The sequence below is a fragment of the Lissotriton helveticus genome, chromosome 7, assembly GCF_964261635.1.
Source record: "Lissotriton helveticus chromosome 7, aLisHel1.1, whole genome shotgun sequence".
NCBI classification, from domain to species: Eukaryota; Metazoa; Chordata; class Amphibia; order Caudata; family Salamandridae; genus Lissotriton; species Lissotriton helveticus.
Genome location: NC_136068.1, coordinates 1,789,366,225 through 1,789,394,217, shown reverse-complemented (window position 1 = coordinate 1,789,394,217; position 27,993 = coordinate 1,789,366,225). Strand labels below are relative to the sequence as shown.

General features: G+C 46.8%; 1 protein-coding gene across 1 annotated transcript in view; it reads right to left on the bottom strand.

Moving 5' to 3' along the window:
* LOC144770770 (phospholipase A2 inhibitor and Ly6/PLAUR domain-containing protein-like) overlaps window positions 1-27,273 on the bottom strand; it is a 235,278-nt gene extending 208,005 nt beyond the window's left edge. The window contains exon 1 of the mRNA XM_078655518.1: window positions 27,019-27,273. Coding sequence (XP_078511644.1) covers window positions 27,019-27,073 — 55 coding nt within the window. The 5' untranslated portion in view covers window positions 27,074-27,273. The remainder of the gene's footprint in view (window positions 1-27,018) is intronic.
* Window positions 27,274-27,993: the final 720 nt, after the last annotated feature.

Here is a 27,993-nt window from a genome sequence, read left to right as displayed (position 1 = left end):
CATAACACACCCAAAAATCAAATTAGACCCAAATAAGACCCCGATTTTCATATTTTACCCCCAAAACCCATAACCACCCAAAAAAACTTCAAATGACCCCATTACTGACCTTACAATGTGTTGTAATCAAATGCAATGTAAAGGCAACTGTGTTTTTGGAGTTGCGTTGTTAATGATGTACTGCCTGCATTGTACTGGTTGTCTTCCGTGCCAAAGGCAACCCATAGGCTACGCCGTTTGCGTCCGACTGCCCCTGGACCGCGCTCAGCACCAAGGAGCTTTCCTCTTGGACACTCCACCACAACGACGCCAGCACCCTCCACACCATCAACCCTGGATGCCCCCTCACCTCCCAGGACCAACCTCTGCTCCGGACTGGACATCGCCATCACTGATGACTGCAGTACCACTCACAAGGAGCACTGCGACCATCAAGGAGGAGACATTGCCATCACCTAAAGCAGCACACTCGGACTGACCACGCACTCTAATGACCCAAGGGTGACCATGGACCACCTTAACTCCCAGATCCAGACAAAGCCCATGCACATCCTCTGCGGCACCCTCATGTGCAGGGCCCCGGGCCATGGACCCCATTCTCAAATACCATTGTAGACCTCATTGCACCCCAGGGATGTACAAGAAATGAAAACACCTGGATATATTAACACAAGCATTTATAAACATTTACCTAGTGTAGTGTTCTTATTCTTCCTTAGTCTCCCCTCCTTGTTGCCTAGGATATGCACCTTCCATGATGTTTATGGTTATGAATATTGCTGGCTTAGAATGTTATCGCTTCAACTAGATGTCAGTTTAATCTGCTTGCTGAAGGATGAGGTCTCTTGTTGAGAAGCTAAAATAAAGACCTACTATCAAAACCACAGTTTCCTGTGTTCACTTGCCTTCAACCCCTCACTTCATTTTGGCGACGATTGAACATCTACCCAGCGATTACAAGAGACCTCAACTCAACATTTTTTTATTGCTCAAAATTTCAAATCTTCTTACCTTCAAGCAACTTTACCCTGGATATCACTGCTAACTCATTGCCTCTGAGTCAGCGATTCTCATCCAAAGATAAGTGGGAGTGAGACTTGTGCCGAGTCTTGCCTCTTTCTGCGAGCCACCTTTGAGGAACTGCTGCACCGTGACAGATTCTGGCCTTTGCCTCCTGGAGCCTCGCATCATGTGTGTAGTGTTGGAACCCATTCTGGATGCTTCCCGACCTTTCACTCGGTTGCGCGTTGGTTGCTCCCTCAAAGGATTTCATTTTGCGGCCTACCTCGTCGTAAGCTGTTGCCTAGCAACCCCAGTCTCCTGACTTTGCCTGATCCTCACGTCGCTTTGTTCCTGTTGTCTTGGGAACCGTGACGTGATGTCACATCTCGCTTTGGTGCTTCTCCCACGATGTCTCCTCACGTAGCGTGATTTCAACATCATCACGTCGCGTCGTGGTCGCCATTTTGAATCCGACTGGTGAAGTTCTTCTGGACATTACAGAGGCGAGTCTCCTCAGGTACAGTTTCTCTATCACGCTGATCTGCACAGCAGTCTGCAGGTCATCTTCGTCCTTGAGGTACAGTTTCCATACTACACTGATTTGCACAGCACGTGGCAAGTCATCTTCTTTTGTGTATTTAATTCACTCGTCTCACAAACACCTTGCTTGTCGCTTCGAAACTACTACTGTATGCTGTTCTATTTTACGAGCCTGCAGATCAACACATGATACCTTGTTATTACTGCAGTGCATTGCTATGATTAACGCTGTTACTGACATGCGCAGACTCATTTGTGTTGGTCCTTGTCACGTTTCCCACTGATCTGCACAGCACTCCACTATGTTGCTTCATGTGTCTGCAGGTCCATATCTTCACTCTACGCTGACATTCACAGCCTCATCTAGGTCCATATCTTCTCTCTACGCTGACCTGCACAGCCTCATCTAGGTCCATATCTTCTCTCTACGCTGATCTGCACAGTCTCATTTACTGTTTTATATCTTAACTTCATGTTTCTCAATTTATGAACGTGTGTCTCTTCTTCATAGAGTTACACTTTTTACTGATTCACACAACTAATTACATATAACTCTGTTTAAACATGTCAGATCTATCCCTGTCTAAGTTGGTAGGTTTTAGTTATTAGTACCCTCTTTGTGCTTATTGTTGTACTCGCTTTAATATTATGCAGAACGTCACTGCTCCTCCTTTCTTTCTTCCTGCTCCTTGGGAACCCACCATACCCTGGTTAAAATGGAAGAAAGTATTTGCTCACTATGCAAGGGTTTGTCGGACGTCCTTAAGCGCCGAAGGAAAGACTTCCCTGTTCATGCATTGCTTGGGTTCGGAAGGCCAAGAGGTATTTGAGCACCTTCCCGATTTACCTGATGGTGAGGGTGACTCACTCAATGAATATGAAATTTGCATTAAGAAAATGGATCTGCACTATCTTCCCAAGATGAGCATGGTTGTAGAAGAGAGTACAAAGGCAGGGTGAAACGGTTGAACAGTATGTCACAATTCTACGTAAACTTGCCTCAACTTGCTTAGGGATCAGCTTATGTTAGGTTCTTCCATAGACAAAGCTAAAGATAGCCTATGGCAAAAGGACAATCCTTCACTTCAAGATGTAATCACCACCTTAAAAATGCATGAGCATTCCAATGCGTGTGGAGTAACTATACACAAGAACAGTGACAATGCCAAAAACACTACAACAGAAGTGAAAGAGATAAAGGCTCCAACCTCAGACACGCCAGCTAAAGTTCCTCAACAAGACTCTTCTGTCTCCTCAAAACCTACATGTCCTGGTGCTAACACAAAATCTTCTACAGTTAAGTGTTATCATTGTGGTAACACAGGCCATGTAGCTAATTTTAAAGACTGCCCTGGGTGGAAGGCTATATGTTCAATTTTTAAAAGGAAAGGTCACTTCTCGAGGTGATGCAGATCCAACAAGAATCAAAAGAAAATAAGAGAAGTAAACTGAAGTTTTAAACATTACACCTCTAAATTGGACGGATTACTACTTAATCCATTTTAAAATTATGTTACCCAGTCTGGTGGATCATTCTAAATCTTCAGTGGTCTACCGGAGAGGCAGGGAGTGGGTGAAATTAGGAAGGACTAGTGCTCTTTTAACTCTCCCCAATGTCAATCCCTTCTGCGCCTCAGCTACAGTAGAGGAGAATTATAACACCTGTCATAATTATATCACAGATGCTCTGGATAAATTAATCCCGATAAAAAAAACTAAAATTCAGAAATAAAATCTCAGCACCGCGGTACACTGACGAATTGAAAGAGCTTTGTTTATTATGTAAGAATGCAGAGAAGAAATGGAGAAGGAAGTACCTAGAGGTGAATAAGCAAGAATTGAGAGCAGTACAGATTAAATAAAATGAGCTTATCCTAGAGTGCAAAGCTAATTTTTATGCTAACTCCATTTTACAAACCTCTAATAGTACTAATGCACTTTTTAAGATAGCCAGGGACCTTTCTGCCCCAACCTGTTTGGGTAATAAGGTAGAAACTCGCAGAAACTGTGTGATGAGATAGCCCTCCACTTTACAGATAAAGTGGCCAAGATTGTCGGCTCTCTTTTGGACAATGAAACTGCCGACCAGGATTCTGCTTTACAGGCAGCGGAAGGGGATTCATGACAGTCATGTATCCTGGATAGCTTTCAGATCTTTACAGATCTCACTTTTAACATCTTGGCACAAAGCGTATCCTCAGGATTGCCTTCTGAACCTCTGCCTCACAAAGTGTGGAAGACCTATGGTCAAACAACCTTCCCCTGGTTACCGCTGATTTGCAATCAGTCCCTAAAAGAAGGTTCCAGAGGGATGGAAGCAGGTGGTGGTGACACCCCTGATTAAGAAGCCCTCTCTGAATCCGGCAAGTTTCAGAACAATCTCTCTCCTTCCTTTCCCTATTAAAATCTTGGAAAAGGCTGTAAGCAGGATATTATCCATTTTTTTGAAGAAAATCATCTGCTGGACAAGTTTGGATTCCGGCCCAGTCATTGAACGGAGTCAGTTCTGACCACCATGATAGATAATTTGCATATGCGGACCGACAACGGGAGTGCCACTGTTTTAGTGCTTCTCGATATGTCGGCCGCATTCAACACTGTGAGCCATTCAATCTTGCTTGAGAGATTGGAGAAAATTGGAGTGAAGGGACGGGCCTTGCAGTGGTTACCATCTTATCTGACAGGGACACAGCAGGTGGTTACCTTGGCACCGTTCTCCGCCTGCAAATCTCCAATAGGCTATGGGGTTCCGCAGGGCTCTGCTATTAGCACCATTCTCTTTAATATTTACCTGCAGCTTCTGTTCCCCATTATCAAATCGTTCGGGTTGACTTGGTCAACTATGCGGACGATACGCAACTGGCGTTTTCCATGGAAGGGAAATATGCAGTTTCCATGCAACAGACTGCAGGGTGGCTACGGAAGAACTCCCTGCAGTTCAATGGGGGAAATCCATGGTGCTGTACTGCTCCTTGGCAAAGATGCTCACACATAAACTGGTGGAGTTTAGGCTCCCCCCTGAGGAGGACCCGCTGGCCCCTGCTAACACAATACGTAGTCTGGGGGTTCTGATAGATAAGAATCTTCAAATGGAATAGCAGGCGAACAAGACTGCCAGCGTATGTTTCAGTCTAATACGTATGCTGCATCAGATACTTCCAATCTTACCCATGGACTCGCGATCCCTTGTAGTAAGAAGCACAGTGTTGAGCAGACTGGATTACTGTAATTCCTTGTATTTGGGGGCCCCTCAGTACATCTTTCTGGGGCTGCAGAGAATCCAGTCTGCAGCGGCAAAGCTGGTGCTGAACAGACAACGCGGCTCATCATCCACTCAAGCATTGAGGGATCTTCATTGGCTGCCTATCAAGGAAAGGGTCAATTTTAAATGACTCTGCTTGGTGAAGAGAGCGGTACATGAATTAGGCCCAGTTCCACTACAGGAACGATTTGCCTGGTATCATCCTCAGAGGCAGCTTCGCTCCTCTGGCACCAGCCTGCTGGTAACTCCAAGATTCAAGCGTTCTAGGATTGGGGGAAGGCATTCAGCGTGGCTACTGCTCACCTCTGGAATGAGTTGCCACAGAGCATCAGACAGATTGATTCTTTAATTGAATTCAGAAAGAGCTTAAAAACATGGCTCTTTCCGAAAGTATGATTCCTCGTTATCTTCTTTCCCGACTCCTCCACTTGATGGTTATGTTCCTATATCTGAGCGCCAGGATACCCGTAGGATGGCAGTTGCGTTATGTAAGAATACCTACAAAACAATACAGTACAAGTAGACATTAACGAACAAAGTGAAGAAGATTTGGTTGTCTGTCAGGTTGATAATCTAACACCTGAGGGGCCAATGGAAAAAGTTCTAATCAATGATAACTATGTTGATATGTTGTTTGACTCAGGCGCCAAAATTATATTAGTACCCAAAGTTTTCCATGAAAAGAACTTGCTGGAAAAGGTCAAACTACACTGTACCAAGAGGGTATGGTGGTCAAATTATAAACCAGTTGAGATACTTTAAACGTGTCAATGAAGGGAGATTCTCTGATTAGTTGGGGTCATCAACATGATCTCAGGTTTATCTGGATCCTAATGAGTTCTCTTCTGCACGCTTAAGGGATCTTCCTAGTGTTGCATCGATTTCAGAGCATGGTGATTGGATTAAAAAATTTCCCCAAAAACTTTGATAAAAAGCTAGATTGTCTTACACTTACATCTTATTAAGTTAAAAAAAGGATTCCCACCGAAAGTAACCAAAGTCAGAAACGTACCACTCTTAGTTAGAGATAAAATGAAAGATGAGTTGAATAAACTTTTGGATAGTGGGGTCATCCAAGAAGTTGAAACCACAGAGTGGGTATCTCCGGTAGTTATGGCCCGAAAAGCCAACGGAGAGGCCAGATTATGCATTGATATGAGAGAACTCAATAAAGCAGTGGTGGTTGATTGCTATCCTCTCACCAACATAGCAGAAATGTTGTCATCGTTGAATGGTGCCACCCACTTTTCAACACTGGATTTGTCATTGGCCTATCATCAGGTCAGACTCCATCCCTCATGTCAAGATTTGACAGCTTTTATCACGCCTTTTGGCACGTACAAATTTCTCAGGATGCCTTTCGGTTTAATTTCAGCCACCTCAGTATTTCAAAGAGTAATGGAAAACATCCTGGTTGGTATTAATGGTGTCAAAGTGTACCAGGACGATGTCCTTGTTCATGGTGTGAGTCAACAAGAACATGATGTGAGAGTAAATGAAGTTTTGTCCAAGTTGCAGGAATCAGGTCTCACTCTCAGGTTAGACTAGTGTAAATTTGACGTAAAGGAGATTGAGTATCTTGGCCATTTGATTTCTGGATCGGGTATCAAACCTAATCCTTTCTTAGTAGAGGTCATCACTAATCTCAAATATCTCAAATATCCTGAGAATAAAGAAGAACTCATTACATTTTTAGGAATGGCAGGATTTTATAATCAATTTGTTCCTGGGTTTGCTCAGAAAACAGAAAACATCAGGGCTTTGTTAAAAAAGGGATATGAGTTCATTTGGGACAAATCTTGCTGTGTAGAATTTGACTTGATCAAGATTGTTTAAACAATGCACAAAATCTTTCAAGTTTTGATCCTACTAAGGAGTCTTATATTATGACAGACACCAGTTGTAAAGGACTTGGCGCTGTGCTTTTACAAACTGGCGAAAAAGTTGACAATACCATTTTGTTCATCTCAAGACCACTTAGAGGAGCGAGTGTACATACTCGGTGGTCGAAAAAGAAGCTTTAACAGTCTATTGGGCTGTTCGAAAGCTTAAGAAATTCTTGTGGGGTAAACACTTTACCGTGGTCTCTGACCATAAACCCTTAAAAGAAGTGTTTGAGAAGAAAGGCATTGATTGTGTCTCGCATACGATAAGAAAATGGGTAGTCGCATTGCAAGGCTTTGAGTTTTTGGTTTCTTATTTGCTGGGCACTAACAACATTCTTGCAGATTGTTTGTCTAGGCTAAGTGGTGCAACAGTTTCTGATTGTAGTGAAGATGACTCGTTCGTTGGCAAAGATTCTTCTAAAGACTTGAAGGTTTGTTTGGTAGCCGAGGGTGTTGTCACAGCGGAAGAATGGATTGCATGTCTGAGAGACGATTCGGTTTTGCAACGTGTTGTGTGTTTTGTGCTTGATGGCCGGGGTGAAAAACGCGAGTGTGATGAAGAAATCAGAGGATTCTGGTGTGTTAAAGAAGAATTGTCTGTTCATAATGGACTACTGTTCAGAGGAAGTAGACTTGTTCCACCTTTGGCTTTACGTCATAAGCTGATTGAAAATGCACATACAAGTCACATGGGCACCGCTAAAACAAAAGAAAAAATTAGAGAAGCCTATTGGTGGCCTGCAATGGACACTCAGATTGAAAGGTCTGTGCGTTGCTGTCCTCAATGTTCCATCAGTGACAGGATACTTAAGTGTAAAACTCAGCCCATGGTGGTCAGGAAACAAGCTACCAGTCCTTGGGTAGATATTGCTCTGGATATCCTGGGTCCCGTTAAAGTCAAGACTCAGGATCACTATGTTCTAGTTTGTGTTGACATGTTCTCCAGGTGGCCGATCTAAAAATAGTCAATTGCGTAGATTCTTCTTCTGTAATTTGTTTCCTTGACGATCTGTTTGCAAATGAAGGTTTGCCAAGTTCAATTTTGACAAACAATGGGGTGCAATTTACCTCTGGTGTTGTGGAAGAATTTTTGAGTGAGAGAGGTATTACGCCAGAATACAATGGGGTAGTTGAAAGGTTCGTCAGGGTTCTCAAAGAGGCTATGCAACTAGCCCTAGTGTCTAGCTGTAATTGGGAAGAAGCAATCAAAAAGAAAGTATGAAAATACAGGTTCACACCTCATTCCTCAATGGGTGTCACGCCTTTTACCTTGTTTAACCCCTTGAATGCTGGTGATGGAACCACTCCGTCACCAGCCACGGATGCGCTGTGCTGGTGACGGAGTGGTTCCATCACGGCCCGGCCGCCGCGCCTGCGCGGCATTAATCCCGCACCTGCGCTAAGCGTTCCATTGAGCGGGCGGGGCCGTGACGGAACCACTCCATCACAAGCACAGCGTGCCTGTGGCTGGAGACGGAGTGGTTCCGGCACCAGCATAGTTGTGCCGCGCGGCCCCCCTCAACCCCAGCGCCGCGGCGGAGGTTAAAGGAAGGGTGGCTAGCACGCATCTGTAGCCACTTTGGGATACTTCAAGAAAGATGAAAGTAAGTGGAGTGGTTGACAGTAAGGTTGGTTGGAAAGATCGTGAGTTGGAGAAAATGGAAAAGTGTTTGAAGCAAGAAAAACTGTGAAGAGAACTGTGGTCAAAATTGGTGACTGGGTCAGAATAAAACTCCCTGAAAGACGGGTGGGCATCACCAATTAAAGTAATCAAACTTTTGGGGAATACCGTAAGAACCCAGGATCATAAAGTGTAGAACCTCAACAGAATTGCCAAATGTTCCCCAAAATGTTCCGAGGAGGATTCCTCTCGTGCCTCTGCTGCTCCCTCACAGTCTAATGTGAGAAGACAGTTCCTCTTCGTCTTCAAGATTGTGTATAGTCGTGCGGCTCTCTTTAAAATGATGTCTCTGCCTCGTTTTCTTTATGCTCTCCAGAACACTCTTGATATAGTTCCTGCTAGCTATTTCCGTGCAGTTGAATTTCTTCAAAGGAAGTTGATATGGGACGGTAGACCTCGTATTGCACTTGCCAAACTGACACTCCTGTGGTATGACGGGAGTATTGCTCTCCCTGACATCAACCGTTATTATTGGGCATCTCAATTGGGGGCCATTAATCATGGTATGTATGGTCCTGAATTGAACCCCGCTTTTGCTAGGGATAGATGGCTGTTGCCGGGGGGGTAATTACTATAGGGCGCTGTACTCAAAGTATGTGGTTAAGGCTTTGTCGGGGCCTACGAAGACGGCAGTACGTATGTGGCAAGACGCAACTAGTTCGATGGGATGGAAAGACCGCTTGACTCTAATGACCCCGCTTTTCGGTTCGGATAAGCTTGGTAAACTGTGGAAGACCAAGGGGTTTGATAAGTGGGACCTCTTTGGTATTATTAAGGTGGGAGACCTTTGGGTTAAGGGTCAGGTGAAATCGTTTGAGATGTTAAAGACGGAGTTTGAATTGGGCGACTCAGAGTACTTCCGCTATCTTCAAGTTCGTCATGCCTTGATGTCAGTTTTTCCAGTGGGGGAGGTAATTCCGGAGTCGTCCCCGCTTGCAGATAGATTGTTGGACGGTCATGTGCCTGACAGTACTATCTCCCTTGTCTACAAAAAATTAATTAACAATAGGTCAGACCTCCTTCCGCATCTTCGGGACTTGTGGACCCGTGACGGCCTCGAGTTAGATGACGAGGACTGACAGTCTGCGATCTCCTCTCCCAAGGAGGTCACGATTCCAGCTCGACTCCGATTGGTACAACTTAATATCCTCCACAGGATATACGTCACGGGCCCTCGTTTGGTTCGAATGGTTTTTCTGAGGAGGGTCTGTGTGAGCAGGGGTGTGGGCAGGAAGGGACATTTCTTCATATTATTTGGGAATGTCATGAAGTTGCTGCTTTCTGGAGCGGGGTGCATGAGGTAATGAAGGAAGTGACGGGTGTTGCTCTCTTGCCAGAGGCCAGGCGCTGCTTGTTAAATGTCTGGGAACCCACGGATTATAATGTAGCCCAGACTCAATGGGCGACCCTGGGGGCATGATTGCGAAGCGAGATATTGCTCAGTTGTGTGGGTCCCAGAGGCCTCCAACAGTAGAAGTATGGAAAGAAAACATGGACTGGTGTATGTTCAGGGAAAAGACGGTGTATCTGGCCCGGGGCCGTCCCCGGAAGTGGCGTAAAGTATGGGGACCTTGGAAAAGTTGTCGTGGGGACTTATGTACACCGCCTGCAGTCGATGACAATGATGTCCCACTCTCCCCTGACCCCACATTCTGACTATTTCATTGTATGTATATTGAGTCGGCCTCTGTCTCCCCTCCCTTTCCTTATATCGATTGCCGATTTTGTTGCACTATCTTTTCCTCCCTCATTTGCACTGGTACTTTGTATAACATGTTTTTTTGCCTTGCTTGTTTATATTTTAAATAAAAAGAAACAAAAAAAAAAGATTGTGTATAGTGTGTTTATCTAATTGTTGTTGGTTTTTTTTGTTCATTTTACTTCCCTCTTCTGTTCTGATTATGAAAAGAGGGAGGTGATGTAGTGTTCTTATTCTTCCTTAGTCTCTCTTCCTTGTTGCCTAGGATATGCACCTTCCATGTTGTTCCCCATTAGAATATTGCTGGCTTAGAATGTTATCACTTGAACTAGATGTCAGTTTAATCTGCTTGCTGAAGGATGAGGCTGTTGTTGAGAAGCTACAATAAAGACATACAATCAAGACTACAATTTCCTGTGTTCACTTGCCTTCAACCCGTCACTTCACCTAGCTAAATGGCAAACCACTATCGGCTTTTGTTTTACTTATTTGGGACGCCATAAATACATCAAGAGATGCAAAGCCCGCTATGCAATGAAATTGTACAATCCTTTACATTTGTAATTCGGTGTGGTACCTTTGAGGCCATGACAAAGCCAGGCATTTGTGATTCATTCAAGTGCGGCAGGAATGAAGCTTTCAACTTACGATTCATAAGTTTGTGATATTGTGTCTTTACCAAGAAGGGTGAAATAAATAATTTGTGGAACAATTCCAGTCTATACAACGCCAATATTTTCTTGATACTAAAAGAATTGTTGAACTTATAAAAAGTAAAATCATGGAAAACAAACGTCAGATCTTGATTTTTTTAAAATAAGCTTATAATATTTTTTAAGGAGATAATATCTGTTTATACAGGATCAGGATCTGGAAGAGTGAGCTCTGGCTATCAGTTCCAGGCACAGATGTGTAAACAGCAGGTTGTGAACAGTGATTACCTCGTTAGCACAGCCTCTCTGGCAGCAGTCTCTGTAACAGACCAGACGGAGAAGATTGCCGGGTTTACCTTCAGCTGTCACCTGACCTGAGAGAGCCTGTTCACCACATGTGGGCAGGTCCTGTGACTGCCCCGAAGAAGGGGGCAATGTAGTCTAACCTCTTGCTGCCTCTGGGTTATAAAGAAAATGTAGGGGCAACACTTTTGCACCGACGTCACGTCACTTTTGTGAAGCAGCGGCAGGATAAACAATGTGGTCAATTTACAATGTGGCGCATCTAGGGAGATGCATCACGTTGTAAAGCCCTGCGTCACATTACATCTGCGTCAGGTATAATGTAGGCAGACTAGGCGTTCCCAAGCAGGAAAGCTTCGTAGAAGTGATGCAGTGAAATCTACAAGATTTCACTGCGCCACTTCTAGGACGCTACTGCGTCAAAACCTTACGCCTGCTTGAAGCAGACGTAAGGAGTGACGCGGTAGAATAAGTATAGGCCTCAACATGCATTGCTGGAGTTGCATCATGCTTGCAACACAACTCCAGCAATGCATGGCTTTTGCACCAACAGATTGGTCAGAATTTTGGACACATCTGTCAATCCTTGCGCCATGGTGCGCTGTATTGTAAATACAGTGCATCCATGGTGGCACAAGGGTATCGCAGGCTGGTGCAGGGAAACTGGTGCATCTCTACAGATGTGTCACTTTCTTATAAAGCTGCCCTGTAATGTTTTATTTTTAATTAGTACTTCTGCACGTTTAAGAAAAGTCACAAAAGTGAGAGTCCAGGGACAGGCGAGGGCTTCAGTGGGCCAGATCATGAAGTCAGCGAGTTTCTAAACTTAGCTTAATGATATAACCAGTGTCTCTAGAAGCAGGGGTGAGGGTACTACAGCACTCCTTAATATCCTTGATGGGTGTCAGAGGAATGAACAATAAACATGCTTAGAGTACAAACTGTCACATTGCGTGCAACTTCTTTAGACAAAGTGTTTGTTATTATTTGAGCATCAGGACAGTGTTTACTGTTTTTTCTTGAACTGCACGTTTAGAGTATCTTATCATATTCATTATTGACAATCTTGCTTACATAACATTTGTCTTTGTGAAGCGACGTTCACCCAGAAGTTTTTTTGAATAACAGATATTTATTATTACCCAACTCAGTGGTACTCATTTTATCGACCTCAGAAGGACAAAGGCTGAGTGGACCGACCAGCATTTTGAACCTGTGACCATGAGATCGAACACAGGCCCTTTAGGTGACCACATTAGTCCACTAAGCCACCAGGCACAGCATGAGTGGAAAGTATCCTAGAGTTATTCTCCACATGTGCAAATAAAGACACATGCTTGCTTTACAAAGTAAAGAACAAACATCTCAATGTGTGTAACAGCAGCATGGAGTAGTGGAATGGCAAATGAGCTGTGATCCAAATCGAATAATATAATGACAACTGCCATAATTGGGGTGCAGAGCGCCCCCTCACTCCTCGAGGGTAACAGTGCCACTGCATGTGCTGCACTATTGATAACTACACCCCAGGCATGGAAAGTATAAAAGAGGGACTGAAGTCGGGTTATGTTGATGGCCTGCACCCCCACTATGGAAATTGTTCCAGAGCCACTGAACAGAACTGCTTGGTGAGAATCCGTCTCTGGATGGTCAACCATTTGTGGCTGAGTTAACTCCATAGAAGTCAGCTCTGGGAGAATATAAAATATGATGGATGAAATACTTGAATTAATCTCAGCCGGTGGTAATCACATGGGCCAAATTACAGTCCATCATTGTTTGTCCTTCACGCCAGCTCGGTTTGGACCCAGCATGTGCAAATCATTCTTGTCCCTGCTCCAGTGGAACAGTCCAGCCCGAAATGCCAGGCCAGGCCCTTTCTGAACCAGAACACAGGTAACCCATGACCTAGTTTAGCTCATCGGCCAAGTATATCCTGGTTCCAGTGTGTAGGAGAGTAGGGTCTGCAATCCTATGATCACCCAGATTTTTGCTTTTTGCTGCACTGGTTTACGACTTTCCCTGGCTGTGGGCCTGCTAATCAGACCCACAGCCTAGCTGTTCTCTCTATCCAAATTGTACTCAGGTACTGAATTGGCACTGGGCCCTCTCCAAGTCCCTGTACCCAGGGCTGAGGTGTACCCAGAAGTCTCCCAGGGGCTGAAGCATGTATTATGCCACCCCTGGGCTGACTAACTAAACTGACACAACTGGCTGCACGACAGCTGGGGCAAGGTGGTGTACTCACCCTTTGCTTTAGATATAGTATACCTATATCTAACCCTAAAATGGACACACAGATCTCCTATCAGTCACTCCTATGGCAGGCCTTAACAATCCTGAAGGCAGAGTGCTTGGAATCGTGTGAGATGGTGCTCTGGCATGAGCTGAGCCTGTCTGCGGCTTTCGGGATCCATCCCTTAGCCGTTTCCATGATATCGCATACCATATACTCTTAAGTGCATTATAATCCTCGCGGTTATATGCCAACTCTGGTATCGCTTTATCAAAACATGTCGAGTAAGGTGTCATACGAATTGGAATACTAACCCCTCGCCAATTCTGGCGACGGGGTTAGCATTCCACCCCTCTAGAGGGACACGACATGTATGTAACCCCTAACCCCGGTTAAAGTCAAACAGAGCCTCAGCTCCACAAAATGGATACTGCCACCGAGACACAAGTCTGCCCTCCTGCTGCTGGGAGTCCTCCCAGAGCAGGAGATAAGGACAAAGGGTTTCCTGCCAGGGGCGGTGCCAGCACCGTCCCAGACAGGGTTTTGTGTATTGTAGGTAGGCAGGGCTTTAGAGGAAGGTGACTGCACGTGGCACCCCGGTGCTCACTGTGCATAGGCTGGCTGGAACCAGTTCCAGGGTCACTCCAGACCCTGTGCTGGGGAAAAGCCCGCCAAGGAAGTGGGTGTAACCACCCCCCTCCTAGTCCCACCCCTAGGGCAGGACTTAGTCGCGTGCCAGCCCCTTTTTACAGGATAAAGGTAGGAACTGGCCCCCTTCCAAATCAGATCATCTTTGAATCCTGAAACTACTTTCCACGAAAGGAACTCAAGACTTCTTCCTAAGATTTCTCCCTTGTGACTAAGGAGTAGTCACCCTGCATCCGCAGGCACCATCTTAAGAACACTGCGGTCTGCTGCAAGTCTCTCCTCCGGATCAAGACTGCCCAGCTCGACGAGAACCGGCTTCCCTGGCACCTCTGACCTCTACCTACATCATCAGTCACGCTGAGATTCGTGGGTGTGACGAGACCTCGAGGGACCGGCCATCTTCAAGACTGCACGACTTCTGCACAGCAAGCCCGCCGAGTAATTCCCTGGTGAGTGCTTTGGGGTCCGAGAAGCCCCGACCCTGAGCAGCTCCAGCACCGAAGTGCAGCCTCCCAGCATCTCCACGATCTGCGTGGGGCCCTTCTGCTTTTTGCTGCTCACCGCGTTGTTTGGCTACTAGCCCGCTGGCTTGTGGCCTTCTGAACGACGCCCGACGACATCACTGCTGCTAGTCTGGTTGCTCCAGACTGGCCCTTGCTTCCCTCCATCGGAGAAGTACCCTGGACCCTCCTGGTCCGGCTAAGACGCCATTTTAGGTCCACCGCGTGGGCCTTGCATTTGCCAAGACTTGTTGCCCAATCCTGGGTCCAGCGACGTCGACAGCAAGAACCTTCGTGGGACAGCTCGCACCTCCATCCTGGTCGCCGACAACGCCTCCTGGTCCGAGAGACTGCAGAGCCCAGCAGCGCCCACTCACCTGACTGCGGTGACTTCGCCCGGTGCCATCCTGGTGCCCACTTAATCACTGGCTAGTGATTCAAGAACTTGGTCCCCTCTGCTTTCAGGTTTTCTTCTTCCTTGATCCAGGCTTGGATCCATCGAACTTTTCTTCACTGGTCGCCTGCCAGCAACTTCCTTCTTCCAGGCTCCTGGTCCGGCAACGAGATTCCCGACGTCTTTTCAGACCTATGCAGCTGCAGCCCCTGGGCTAGGTAACTTCGGCACTTCGGTGTCCCAGCATAGCCTCACTATCCTAGGGTCAGGATCCACTGTCGTTTTCTTCCTACCAGGTCGGGTTCGCCCGTGAACACTAACTTTGCCTTTACTAGCTTCCATAGACTTTGTCCCGCATCCCGCGTGAGAGTGCACACTCTGCACCCGAGTCCCCTAGGCCTCCTAGAAGTAATCTAACGATTCCCTAATCCAGTCCTAGCGATTCCAAAGCCTATTAGTACTGTACTTACCTGCTAGTAATTTCGCATTCCACTTTTAGATTATATGGTTTTTCGTGCCCCTCGGGCATTTGTGTATAACGTGCTAACTTAAGTATTTTCATAAGAGTTTTGTTGTGTGCTTAGCACCCTGTCCTCATAAAGAGTACAGGGTTGTTGTGATTCTAATAAATACATTGTTTATTTTCATAACACTTGTGTGGTGTCCTTTCACTGGGTGTTCAAGGGGTAATGTGATGGTAAAACAGCTGGCTTAACACGCCCTCTAGAGTCTTAGCCTTAGACTGCTCGTATCCATGCTATTAGGATAGCTGGTCTATAAGGTTGACTTACAACCAATCATCAATAAGGGTTGTTTGGACTGATATATAGTGATCACTAGAATAGTGAACACTGCACATCAGGCCAACTTCTCACATTGGTGAGCAGCGGTTGGGATTTGAGCTTGCTGTTGTTTTACCACACATATCCTAAGAATATCTTGTGAAAGATCACATAAGTACTAAAGGTACATATAACTTAGCTTAGAATACTCTGAGTTCTACTGAACCAGCTGTTGTAGCTCCTAGGGCCTAGCACACCCTAAACTACAACTCTAGCAAGGGATCAGAAGGCAAACATATAGTGTAGGTAATTGCACCACTTACACCTCACTAGAAAAGCATGTCTACCCAGGGAGAATCTACTGAGACTCCCCTGGTCAGTGTTGACCCTCCACAGGTCACTTCAAGATATGCAGCTCTCAGTTTCCAGGAGATGAGACAAATCTGTGTCTCCAGAAAACTGAAGCAGGGGTCTAACCCCACCATTCCCTTTTTAATAGGTCTCTTAGAGACTTATGATGCGAGAAAGCTTTCTCAGCTAGATGGGAATATGCCAGCCTTAGAGGGAACCTCTGGGGATCCAGATCTCCCCAACATTGCTACTGCAGTTGAGGAGGAGGATCAAGAGGAACTCTCTGGGGATGAGGTAGACAAAGGTCTTGAGGTAGTCAGAAGGCTAACCAGGGCCAACTTAGACTTACTTGGGCTAGGATCTGGGGGGCCCCCAGTACTAACCCGAAGTGGGCCTAACCTTGGAGTTAGGAGAGATAGATCTCTTTCTAGGGACTCCAATAGATCTCTGCACTCTAATGCCTCTTCTCAGGGGAGAAGGAATCCTCCACAGAGGAGATTTACTTCCCCTCAGAGAAGGGAGCATGAAGCTAGGATGAGACAAGCCGAACTGAGGATTGAAAGGGAAGAAATTGCCCTGGCCAAAGAGAAGCTTGCCCTGGCAAAAGAGCAGCAGATGAGTGGGTTAGCTCCCACTGGTGGCAGCAATCTCCCAAGAGATAGAGAGAAGGGTTTAGATACTAAACACCTGACTAAAATAGTGCCCCCCTTTAAGCAAGGGGATGATATCCAGAAATGGATGGCTGCTCTGGAGAGGGCCTGCACTGTGCAGTGCATTCCCCAGAGTCAGTGGGCAGCTATACTGTGGCTCTCCTTTGATGGTAAAGGTAGAGATAAGCTCCTCACTACAAGAGTAGAGGATGCTAACAATTACCAGGTCCTGAAGAATACACTGGTTGATGGGTTTGGTTTAACCACTGAGCAGTACAGGTTGCTGTTCAGAGACACCCAGAAAACTCAGTCTCAGGACTGGTCTGACTTTGTGGATTGTGCCACTAAGGCTTTGGAGGGCTGGTTGCTGGGTAGCAAGGTTACAGATTACACAGGATTGTATAATCTAATGATGAGAGAACAAATTTTAAACAATTGTCAGAACCAGTTGTTGCACCAGCACCTTGTTGATTCAGATCTGACCTCTCCCCAAGAATTGGGAAAGAAGGCAGACAAATGGGTCAGGACAAGGATCAAGCAGAACCAGAACCAGAACCAGGGTGGTCAGAAGAAAGCAGACCAGAAGGGTAATGTTAAGAATGAGCAAAATGACCAGAAGTCTTCACCAGGTCCCCAACAAACCAAAGAGGGTGGGGGTCAGGCTTCCCAGAAGAAGAAGACTCAAGAAGGCCAGTCAAAAAGGTGGTGCCAGTACTGCAAAAGTAAATCTCACTGGTTTAGTGAGTGCACCAAAAGAGGAGGACAAACTCCTGCCACTACAGCCCCTAAGGCAACTGCACCCCCTAGTACAGTCAGTAGTGGTAGTGTACCTCCCAAGGCATTAGTTGGGTTAACCTTGGGTACTGAGGGGTCTGACAACTTAGTTGGCACACTCACTCAGGCTGTCCTTGTCTGTACAGGGGATATGGATATGCCCCCTGAAATAAGTCCCAATACTTTGGGCAAATACAGGCAGACACCTTTGATAAATGGCAAAATGGCTCAGGCCTATAGGGACACTTGTGCCAGTGTCACCATGGTGACACCTAACTTTGTGGACCCTGGACAGATCATGCCAGGTACTGATTTCCTGGTGACCAATGCCAGCAATGTCACTACTAGTCATAGTGTGGCAATTGTGGCTTTCTCCTGGGGTGGAGTGAAGGGACAAAAGAAAGTTGTAGTCAGTTCAGACCTCCCAGTTGATTGTTTGTTGGGCAATGATTTGGAGTCATCACAATGGTCAGAAGTGGAGCAGAGGACTCACATGGAAATGTTAGGCTTGCCAGCACATGTGCTTGCTGTGACTAGGTCACAGGCCAGAAAATGCCCCACTGAACAGGTGCTGGATCCTGAAATGATGGACCAGACACCTTCCAAGAAGAAGAGCAGTAAGGGTAAGGCTTTGCCTTCCCCCTTACCCCAGGTTGAGGATCAAGTCTCTGAGGAGGCTGATCTGAGAGAACTGAGGGAAACTGAGCCTAAAGAGCTTGAACTTGATCAAGTTGAGTTTCTGGGCTCAGGGGGACCCTCCAGAGCAGACCTGTAAATGTAAATGTAGATGTATTGCGACTTATATAGCGCACGTATCACCCGAAGGCATCAAGGCGCTTGCTTAGGGAACCCGTCCTGGTATTCCCCTGTGAGATACCCCGGCAGGGTATCCACAAGGTGAAAGCCAGGCATCCCGCCGCGAGGGGCCGTAGTGGAGATTAAGCAAGCTATTGCCCAGAGTCGCAGAGTGTGACCCCGTGAGTCGAGTAGGCACCGGAGCGAGAATTGCCGAGTCCGTGGAATTTTTGAGCACGAGACCCGCCGAGGTGGGGAATCGAACCCTGGTTCACAGCCGATCTCAGCTTCCGGGTCTGCCGCCTCTAACCACTGAGCCACGCTTCTCCACTGGGGACCTGGGGAAGGAACAGTTGAGCTGCCCTTCCCTTGAACCCCTCAGACAGCAGGCTGCTGCTGAGGCTGCAGGGAATGCCACAGGTGCCCACAGGGTATACTGGGAAGATGGACTCCTGTACTCTGAGTCAAGAGACCCCAAGCCTGGTGCAACCAGGAGGCTGGTCATCCCCTTGTCTCTGAGAGGTTTCCTTCTCACCTTGGCCCATGAGATTCCCCTTGCAGGTCACTTAGGTCAGACAAAGACTTGGGACAGGCTTGTCTCACACTTTCACTGGCCCCATATGAATGAGAATACCAAGGAGTTTTGTCGCTCCTGTGTCACTTGCCAAGCCAGTGGTAAGTCAGGTGGCACAACAAAGGCCCCCCTCATACCACTACCTGTGGTGGGGGTTCCCTTTGAAAGAGTGGGGATTGACATTGTTGGTCCAATGGAACCCCAGACAGCATCAGGGCACAAGTTTATACTGGTGGTAGTGGATCATGCCACCAGGTATCCTGAAGCTATTCCCCTTAGGACCACTACAGCACCTGTAGTGGCAAGAGCCCTAGTTGGAGTGTTCTCCAGAGTGGGTTTCCCTAAGGAGGTCGTTTCTGACAGAGGTACAAACTTCATGTCAGGATATCTGACTGCAATGTGGAAGGAGTGTGGTGTGAACTACAAGTTCACCACACCCTACCACCCACAATGCAATGGGCTTGTTGAGAGATTCAACAGGACCCTGAAAGGGATGATTCATGGACTACCTGAAACCCTTAGGAGAAGATGGGATGTCCTGATCCCCTGCCTCTTGTTTGCTTACAGAGAGGTCCCACAGAAGGGGGTTGGCTACAGCCCTTTTGAGCTTCTGTATGGGCATCCTGTAAGAGGACCCCTGTGTTTGGTGAAGGAAGGATGGGAGAGACCTCTCAAAAAGCCTGCAACCAACATAGTGGACTATGTACTTGGTCTCCGCTCCAGGATGGCTGAGTACATGGAAAAGGCATCTAAAAACCTTGAGGCCAGCCAGGAACTTCAAAAAGCTTGGCATGACCAAAAGGCTGTTCTGACTGTGTACCAGCCAGGGCAGAAGGTGTGGGTGCTGGAGCCAGTGGCCCCAGCAGCTCTGAAAGACAAATGGTCTGGGCCCCACACCATCATTGAGCAAAAGGGAGAGGTTACCTACTTGGTGGACCTTGGAACTCCCAGGAGCCCTCTCAGAGTGCTCCATGTTAACAGGCTCAAGGCATATGTTGACAGGAAGGACATGAGCTTGCTCATGGCCACAGATGAGGGACAGGAGGAAGAGAGTGACCCTCTCCCAGACCTGCTCACTCAGAATCCTGATGATGGATCAGTTGATGGTGTTGTCTTTTGTGGCAGCCTCACTGAACATCAGCAACAGGATTGCAGGCAAGTTCTGCAATCCTACAGACATATGTTCTCTCTGACACCCAGCCAAACTGATTGGTGTACCCATGATGTTGACACTGGAGACAGTCTGCCTGTCAAGAGTAAAATCTACAGACAGCCTGATCATGTTAGAGACTGCATCAAAACTGAAGTGCAGAAAATGTTGGAGCTGGGAGTCATTGAGCCCTCAGATAGCCCTTGGGCTAGCCCAGTAGTTCTAGTGCCAAAGCCTCACACCCAGGGTGGTAAGAAAGAGATGAGGTTTTGCGTAGACTACAGAGGCCTCAATGCAGTCACTAAGACTGATGCCCACCCAATACCAAGAGCAGATGAACTTATAGATAAATTGGCTTCTGCCAACTTCTTAAGTACATTTGATTTGACAGCTGGGTATTGGCAAATCAGGTTAGCTGAGGAGGCCAAACCCAAGACAGCATTTTCTACCCCTGGAGGGCATTATCAATTTGTGGTAATGCCCTTTGGACTGAAAAATGCACCTGCCACCTTCCAAAGGTTGGTGAATCAAGTCCTCACTGGGCTGGATGACTTCTGTGCAGCATATCTAGACGATATCGCTGTCTTTAGCTCCACCTGGGAGGATCACCTGGTCCACCTGAGGAAAGTGTTAGAGGCCCTGCAAAAGGCAGGCCTCACTATCAAGGCCACAAAGTGCCAGATAGGGCAGACACAGGTTGTATACCTGGGCCACCTTGTAGGTGGAGGCCAGGTTCAGCCACTGGAGAGTAAGATACAGGCCATCAAGGACTGGACTCCTCCAATCACCCAGACTCAGGTTCGAGCTTTCTTGGGCCTGACTGGGTACTATAGGAAGTTTGTCAGAAATTATGGGTCCATAGTGACCCCTCTTAATGACCTGACAAGCAAAAAGATGCCAAAGAAAGTTCAGTGGACAGCAAGCTGTCAGAAAGCATTCAATGACCTAAAGCAGGCCATGTGCACAGCACCTATCCTAAAGAGTCCAGATTACTCCAAGCCATTCATTGTCCAAACAGATGCTTCTGAGTTGGGTGTGGGGGCTGTTCTGTCTCAACTGAATTTTGATGGTAATGATCAGCCTATTGCTTTCATTAGTAGGAGGTTGACACCCAGAGAGAAAAATTGGTCAGCTATTGAGAGGGAGGCCTTTGCTGTGGTCTGGGCCCTGAAGAAGCTGAGGGCCTACTTGTTTGGCACTCACTTCACCATTCAGACAGACCATAAGCCCCTCTTGTGGCTAAATCAGATGAAGGGTGAAAACCCCAAACTGCTTAGGTGGTCCATTTCCCTACAGGGGATGGATTTTACAGTGGAGCATAGACCTGGTACTGATCACAGCAATGCTGATGGGCTCTCCATGTATTTCCACTTAGAGCAAGAAGACTCACCTGGTCAAGGTTAGTTTATTGTCCCAAAGTTTGGGGGGGGGTCATGTAGGAGAGTAGGGTCTGCAATCCTATGATCACCCAGATTTTTGCTTTTTGCTGCACTGGTTTATGACTTTCCCTGGCTGTGGGCCTGCTAATCAGACCCACAGCCTAGCTGTTCTCTCTATCCAAATTGTACTCAGGTACTGAATTGGCACTGGGCCCTCTCCAAGTCCCTGTACCCAGGGCTGAGGTGTACCCAGAAGTCTCCCAGGGGCTGAAGCATGTATTATGCCACCCCTGGGCTGACTAACTAAACTGACACAACTGGCTGCATGACAGCTGGGGCAAGGTGGTGTACTCACCCTTTGCTTTAGATATAGTATACCTATATCTAACCCTAAAATGGACACACAGATCTCCTATCAGTCACTCCTATGGCAGGCCTTAACAATCCTGAAGGCAGAGTGCTTGGAATCGTGTGAGATGGTGCTCTGGCATGAGCTGAGCCTGTCTGCGGCTTTCGGGATCCATCCCTTAGCCGTTTCCATGATATCGCATACCATATACTCTTAAGTGCATTATAATCCTCGCGGTTATATGCCAACTCTGGTATCGCTTTATCAAAACATGTCGAGTAAGGTGTCATACGAATTGGAATACTAACCCCTCGCCAATTCTGGCGACGGGGTTAGCATTCCACCCTTCTAGAGGGACACAACATGTATGTAACCCCTAACCCCGGTTAAAGTCAAACAGAGCCTCAGCTCCACAAAATGGATACTGCCACCGAGACACAAGTCTGCCCTCCTGCTGCTGGGAGTCCTCCCAGAGCAGGAGATAAGGACAAAGGGTTTCCTGCCAGGGGCGGTGCCAGCACCGTCCCAGACAGGGTTTTGTGTATTGTAGGTAGGCAGGGCTTTAGAGGAAGGTGACTGCACGTGGCACCCCGGTGCTCACTGTGCATAGGCTGGCTGGAACCAGTTCCAGGGTCACTCCAGACCCTGTGCTGGGGAAAAGCCCGCCAAGGAAGTGGGTGTAACCACCCCCCTCCTAGTCCCACCCCTAGGGCAGGACTAAGTCGCGTGCCAGCCCCTTTTTACAGGATAAAGGTAGGAACTGGCCCCCTTCCAAATCAGATCATCTTTGAATCCTGAAACTACTTTCCACGAAAGGAACTCAAGACTTCTTCCTAAGATTTCTCCCTTGTGACTAAGGAGTAGTCACCCTGCATCCGCAGGCACCATCTTAAGAACACTGCGGTCTGCTGCAAGTCTCTCCTCCGGATCAAGACTGCCCAGCTCGACGAGAACCGGCTTCCCTGGCACCTCTGACCTCTACCTACATCATCAGTCACGCTGAGATTCGTGGGTGTGACGAGACCTCGAGGGACCGGCCATCTTCAAGACTGCACGACTTCTGCACAGCAAGCCCGCCGAGTAATTCCCTGGTGAGTGCTTTGGGGTCCGAGAAGCCCCGACCCTGAGCAGCTCCAGCACCGAAGTGCAGCCTCCCAGCATCTCCACGATCTGCGTGGGGCCCTTCTGCTTTTTGCTGCTCACCGCGTTGTTTGGCTACTAGCCCGCTGGCTTGTGGCCTTCTGAACGACGCCCGACGACATCACTGCTGCTAGTCTGGTTGCTCCAGACTGGCCCTTGCTTCCCTCCATCGGAGAAGTACCCTGGACCCTCCTGGTCCGGCTAAGACGCCATTTTAGGTCCACCGCGTGGGCCTTGCATTTGCCAAGACTTGTTGCCCAATCCTGGGTCCAGCGACGTCGACAGCAAGAACCTTCGTGGGACAGCTCGCACCTCCATCCTGGTCGCCGACAACGCCTCCTGGTCCGAGAGACTGCAGAGCCCAGCAGCGCCCACTCACCTGACTGCGGTGACTTCGCCCGGTGCCATCCTGGTGCCCACTTAATAACTGGCTAGTGATTCAAGAACTTGGTCCCCTCTGCTTTCAGGTTTTCTTCTTCCTTGATCCAGGCTTGGATCCATCGAACTTTTCTTCACTGGTCGCCTGCCAGCAACTTCCTTCTTCCAGGCTCCTGGTCCGGCAACGAGATTCCCGACGTCTTTTCAGACCTATGCAGCTGCAGCCCCTGGGCTACGTAACTTTGGCACTTCGGTGTCCCAGCATAGCCTCACTATCCTAGGGTCAGGATCCACTGTCGTTTTCTTCCTACCAGGTCGGGTTCGCCCGTGAACACTAACTTTGCCTTTACTAGCTTCCATAGACTTTGTCCCGCATCCCGCGTGAGAGTGCACACTCTGCACCCGAGTCCCCTAGGCCTCCTAGAAGTAATCTAACGATTCCCTAATCCAGTCCTAGCGATTCCAAAGCCTATTAGTACTGTACTTACCTGCTAGTAATTTCGCATTCCACTCTTAGATTATATGGTTTTTCGTGCCCCTCGGGCATTTGTGTATAACGTGCTAACTTAAGTATTTTCATAAGAGTTTTGTTGTGTGCTTAGCACCCTGTCCTCATAAAGAGTACAGGGTTGTTGTGATTCTAATAAATACATTGTTTATTTTCATAACACTTGTGTGGTGTCCTTTCACTGGGTGTTCAAGGGGTAATGTGATGGTAAAACAGCTGGCTTAACACGCCCTCTAGAGTCTTAGCCTTAGACTGCTCGTATCCATGCTACTAGGATAGCTGGTCTATAAGGTTGACTTACAACCAATCATCAATAAGGGTTGTTTGGACTGATATATAGTGATCACTAGAATAGTGAACACTGCACATCAGGCCAACTTCTCACACAGTGACACCGTGTGCATGGGACTCATGTCTGGGCACACTCGCCACACTTCGGGTAACACACTAAAGTATACTAAAAAGAGATGGATGGAATGCTTGGACAAACTCCACCCACTGGTGATCATCCCGGTATGTTTGTTTGGGTGGTGTGCTGTTCTGCTGTTCCTCCCTTGTTTCTGGGTTTTTAGCTCATTTCTTGGAAGAGCTGTAGGTTTTTTTGTAGAGGAAGAATTTGCTTCCACTTCTATTAGTATATATAGTATATAAGAATTTGTGCAGTCTCCTTTTGAATGTCAGACTGTAATGGATGGCATTCTGCTCATAAAAACAATAATAATACTGTTTCTTAATTATTTGCCTTCATACAGTGCATTATACTGCTGTGAATAACAGATGTTACTACTACTCTATTTAGCGACAGTCAGTCTATCAATCTTAGAAGGATGACAGGCTGAGACAACCTTCCCTGGATTCAAACTCGTCGCTTACTCTTCTCCAATGACATTGTGGGGGTGATTCCTGTGCATCCTCGATATCTGTTTGCAGAGCACCAGCATGGGTATGTTTACATTTGGGCTCCACTTGGTGTAATCACTGGCTTATACAGAGCTCCAGATTTCACTGTTTTAGGAGTATCAGTTTGATTACGAATCACATCATTTTATCCGGGGTTACACTGCGGGATTCACAACTTAGAGAAGAGTCTTTCCAAGTATAGAACAGAACCTCATATGGTCTTCGCTTCAAGGCTTTTCTTGTCTCTCTCCTGTTCTCCCTCGCTCACTCGTTCTTAGACTGTTTCTCTCATTCTATTTCCACCTCTCCGACTCAGAATTTCTCCGCTTTCACTCTTTTGTATCCTTTCTCAGTCTTGTTCCTTCTCGGTCTATGCTCCCCTGTTCTCCGCTCTCCCAGTCTTTTTCCCTTTTGCTCCCCATCATTCACTCTGTCGCTCTTGTTTGCCATTATTCTCATCTTTCTCTCTTTTGTATTCTGTACTTCCATCTTTGTATTTCTCTCTCTCTTGTCTCACTCTCTCTCCTGACCATCACTCACACTCTTTATCTCTGCTCTGTTTTTGTCTTTCTCTAGTTCTTCCTTATCTTTCTGTCTCTCTCTCCCCCTCTCTCTCATTCCTCCCACTCCATCCCTTTATCTCACACATTTCATCTTCCTCGTCCACACTATCCCTTCACTGTCCCTTTGCACCAAGACAAGAAGCTGCGTTATTGCAAAACATAATTCCTGTAATTTGGCAAGAAAAATAAGCAGGAAATAGTACATAGGAAATATGATGGAACTCAAATGGCTCACATTTCCTGCTCACACCATCTTTAGAACCAGCAGCATCATTTACAGAGCCACCATGACCAGCACCCATGCTTATCTTGCGGTATAGTAATCTTTCCCGGTGACTCTAGGCACACCGGCATCCGAGCCACCATCTGACTGAAGACTCTTTGCATCAGGACCAATCCAACGCTGCTCCAGTTTAGGAGAGAATTGAAGACACGTCTCTCTAAAGAACACTACATCACAATACAATGACCAGCTCTTGCCCCTATCACTCCATTGTACAAGTGTCTTATGACGCTCCACTGCTTTATGGCTAGGTTCGCACTATAGAAATTCCACATACATGCATAGCATATGTATATACACCTCTCCTCTTTTTCTCTTTCCTTTCACCTTTACCTCTTGAAATCCCTATCAATGTCTTTATTGGCAAACTCTCTCTTTCTACCTCTCCATATTCCATTTCATCCAGCCCTATCTCTCCTTGTCAGTCTCTCTCTTTCTGTTGCTCTCAGTTTCTCTCTCTCATTTCTTTGAGTGCTTTAAATAGTTTTTAGGCACATGTCGAGATGTTTTTTTTTCTCAAAGGGCCAACTCGACCAGAAGTTATTGGAGGCTTTACATGAGCACCAGTTTCGTTACACAAGAATACATTCTTTTTTTGGTAGGCACCGGGAGATTAAGTGATTTGCCCGGAATCACAGGAGGTTGAGCCGATGCCAGGACTCGAACCTGGTTCTCCAGTTCCAAAGTCGGCAGCTCTGGCCCCAATGATACATCCTATTTCCACTTCACAAAGGAATTTACCTTTTAAGTCGCCATATAAGTGACCGAATTTTACTGAAGTTCTTTAAACGTGACTTTGGCAAAGACAAAGATGTCTCAGAGATGTGCAACAACCACAGAAGGATTTGTTGGGACTCAGAAGGATTTTTTGAGACTTGTACGTGTGATGAAGATTCCACACTTTCAAATGAATGCGGGTGGAGTTGGAAGGTGGGTACTACCAAAGACCCTCTGCCTGAGGTAAAACTATTATACCAAGTATGCAGCAATGACAAGTAGCACTTCCTATGAAAAACAAGTCCCACACCAGGCGTATGCGAATGGATTTCACCCCAGAATTACAATGGAATTACGATGGAAGCAAAGACCCTGGATACACAGAATGCACTCGAGAAACGTCCCCATGAATCATCATGAAAGTTCGGAATAACACAATCACCTGAAGGCCCTGACCCAACTCTTGGTTGTGCCCCGTTACTGTGATAAAAACAGATTGCACAGTAACACAGAGGCTGGAAACATAGCTTAGTGGGCTAATGCACGTGTTGTAGAGATCTCTGTGTAACTTGATGGAATCAGGCTTGGATCGTGGCCTTCCGCCCTGGCCCGGTCAATAACACAAGGCTCATTAGGACTGTCCCCATTAACATATGGTATTGCCCTGTGATGCCTCAGTCCTGATGCAGAATGGAGTGATGAGTATTATTATTATGTGATCTGCAGATAGTGTCAGAATTCACCTTTTCTACTGCATGCTGAAATGGGTGTTTTTTATTCACCCATACCTGAGGTTTGTAAGTACCCGTCTGGTTGAAATCGCATGGGGGGGGGCATTTTGGGTGATTTATAAAATGTATGTACAGCAGATTCCCAAAGAGGTTGGGGGACCCCCCAGAAAGGCGCAAGGAGGAGCCTCACCTTCAGCGATCAGCACTGTGATGATGAAGCTGATGATGGCCAGACTGGAAGTCATGGTGACCACAGGACGTCTTCACACCGCAGCCAAGCACTGAGCCGCACCTGGTCCTTGAGCCTGCACTTATATGACTTTGGTACCACAAAAATCAATAGTATATTCCTTGTGAGATTAACTTCACTGGTGATAAAGAGCTAATAACGCCACCTGATTAAAGTCTGACTCAGCACAAGGTTTTCCATGACTGCTCTGTGTACAGATTCTTGCACACTGTGGGCCTCATTTATGGGGTTTTTGTTTAGGGCAGCACAGAAAGTCACCTTGCAGAGCTGCCCTACGTCAAAGTGATAGGGAATAAATGCACCCTATTTATACAATATAGTGCATTCCTGTCCATTCCCCCTGCTCTGGCGCCATTTTGGTAGCCAAGAACAACAGCAGGGTACAAGGGTACCGGGGCTGTCAGCAGAATTGTTTTTGTGCAGGAAGGTGCACCTTCCTGCCCAGAAACAATCCTGGGAGGCTTTTTGCCACAAACATGGAAAGAGGAAAAAACAAAAAGAAATGTATTTCTTCTTGTTCCGCCTTAATTGGAAGCATAAGGGTTAGTGCATCCTCAGGTTTACATGTTTTTGTAAATCTGGGAAAGCGTCAAAATCCATTGGTGCCCATGAAATGCCTGCCAAGCTCAGAGTAAGGCAACACAGCAATTTAGAGATGCCTTGCCTTACTCCTTATCGATGTGGCCATTTAAATCCATGCATAGTTGCTTTGCGTGGCTTCATATATATGATTTTGTGATTTGTGCCTCTGGATCATCACAAAAAATTATGCTCCGGCGACACAAGGGGCTTGTAAATATGTCCCCAACTCTATGTTAAAGTTTGGCCACCGATAAGTTGGGCCCCCCTTGGCTTCAACTTTATCATACATAATATAAGGTTTCAGGCATTGGAAATATTCGATTATCAAAAATC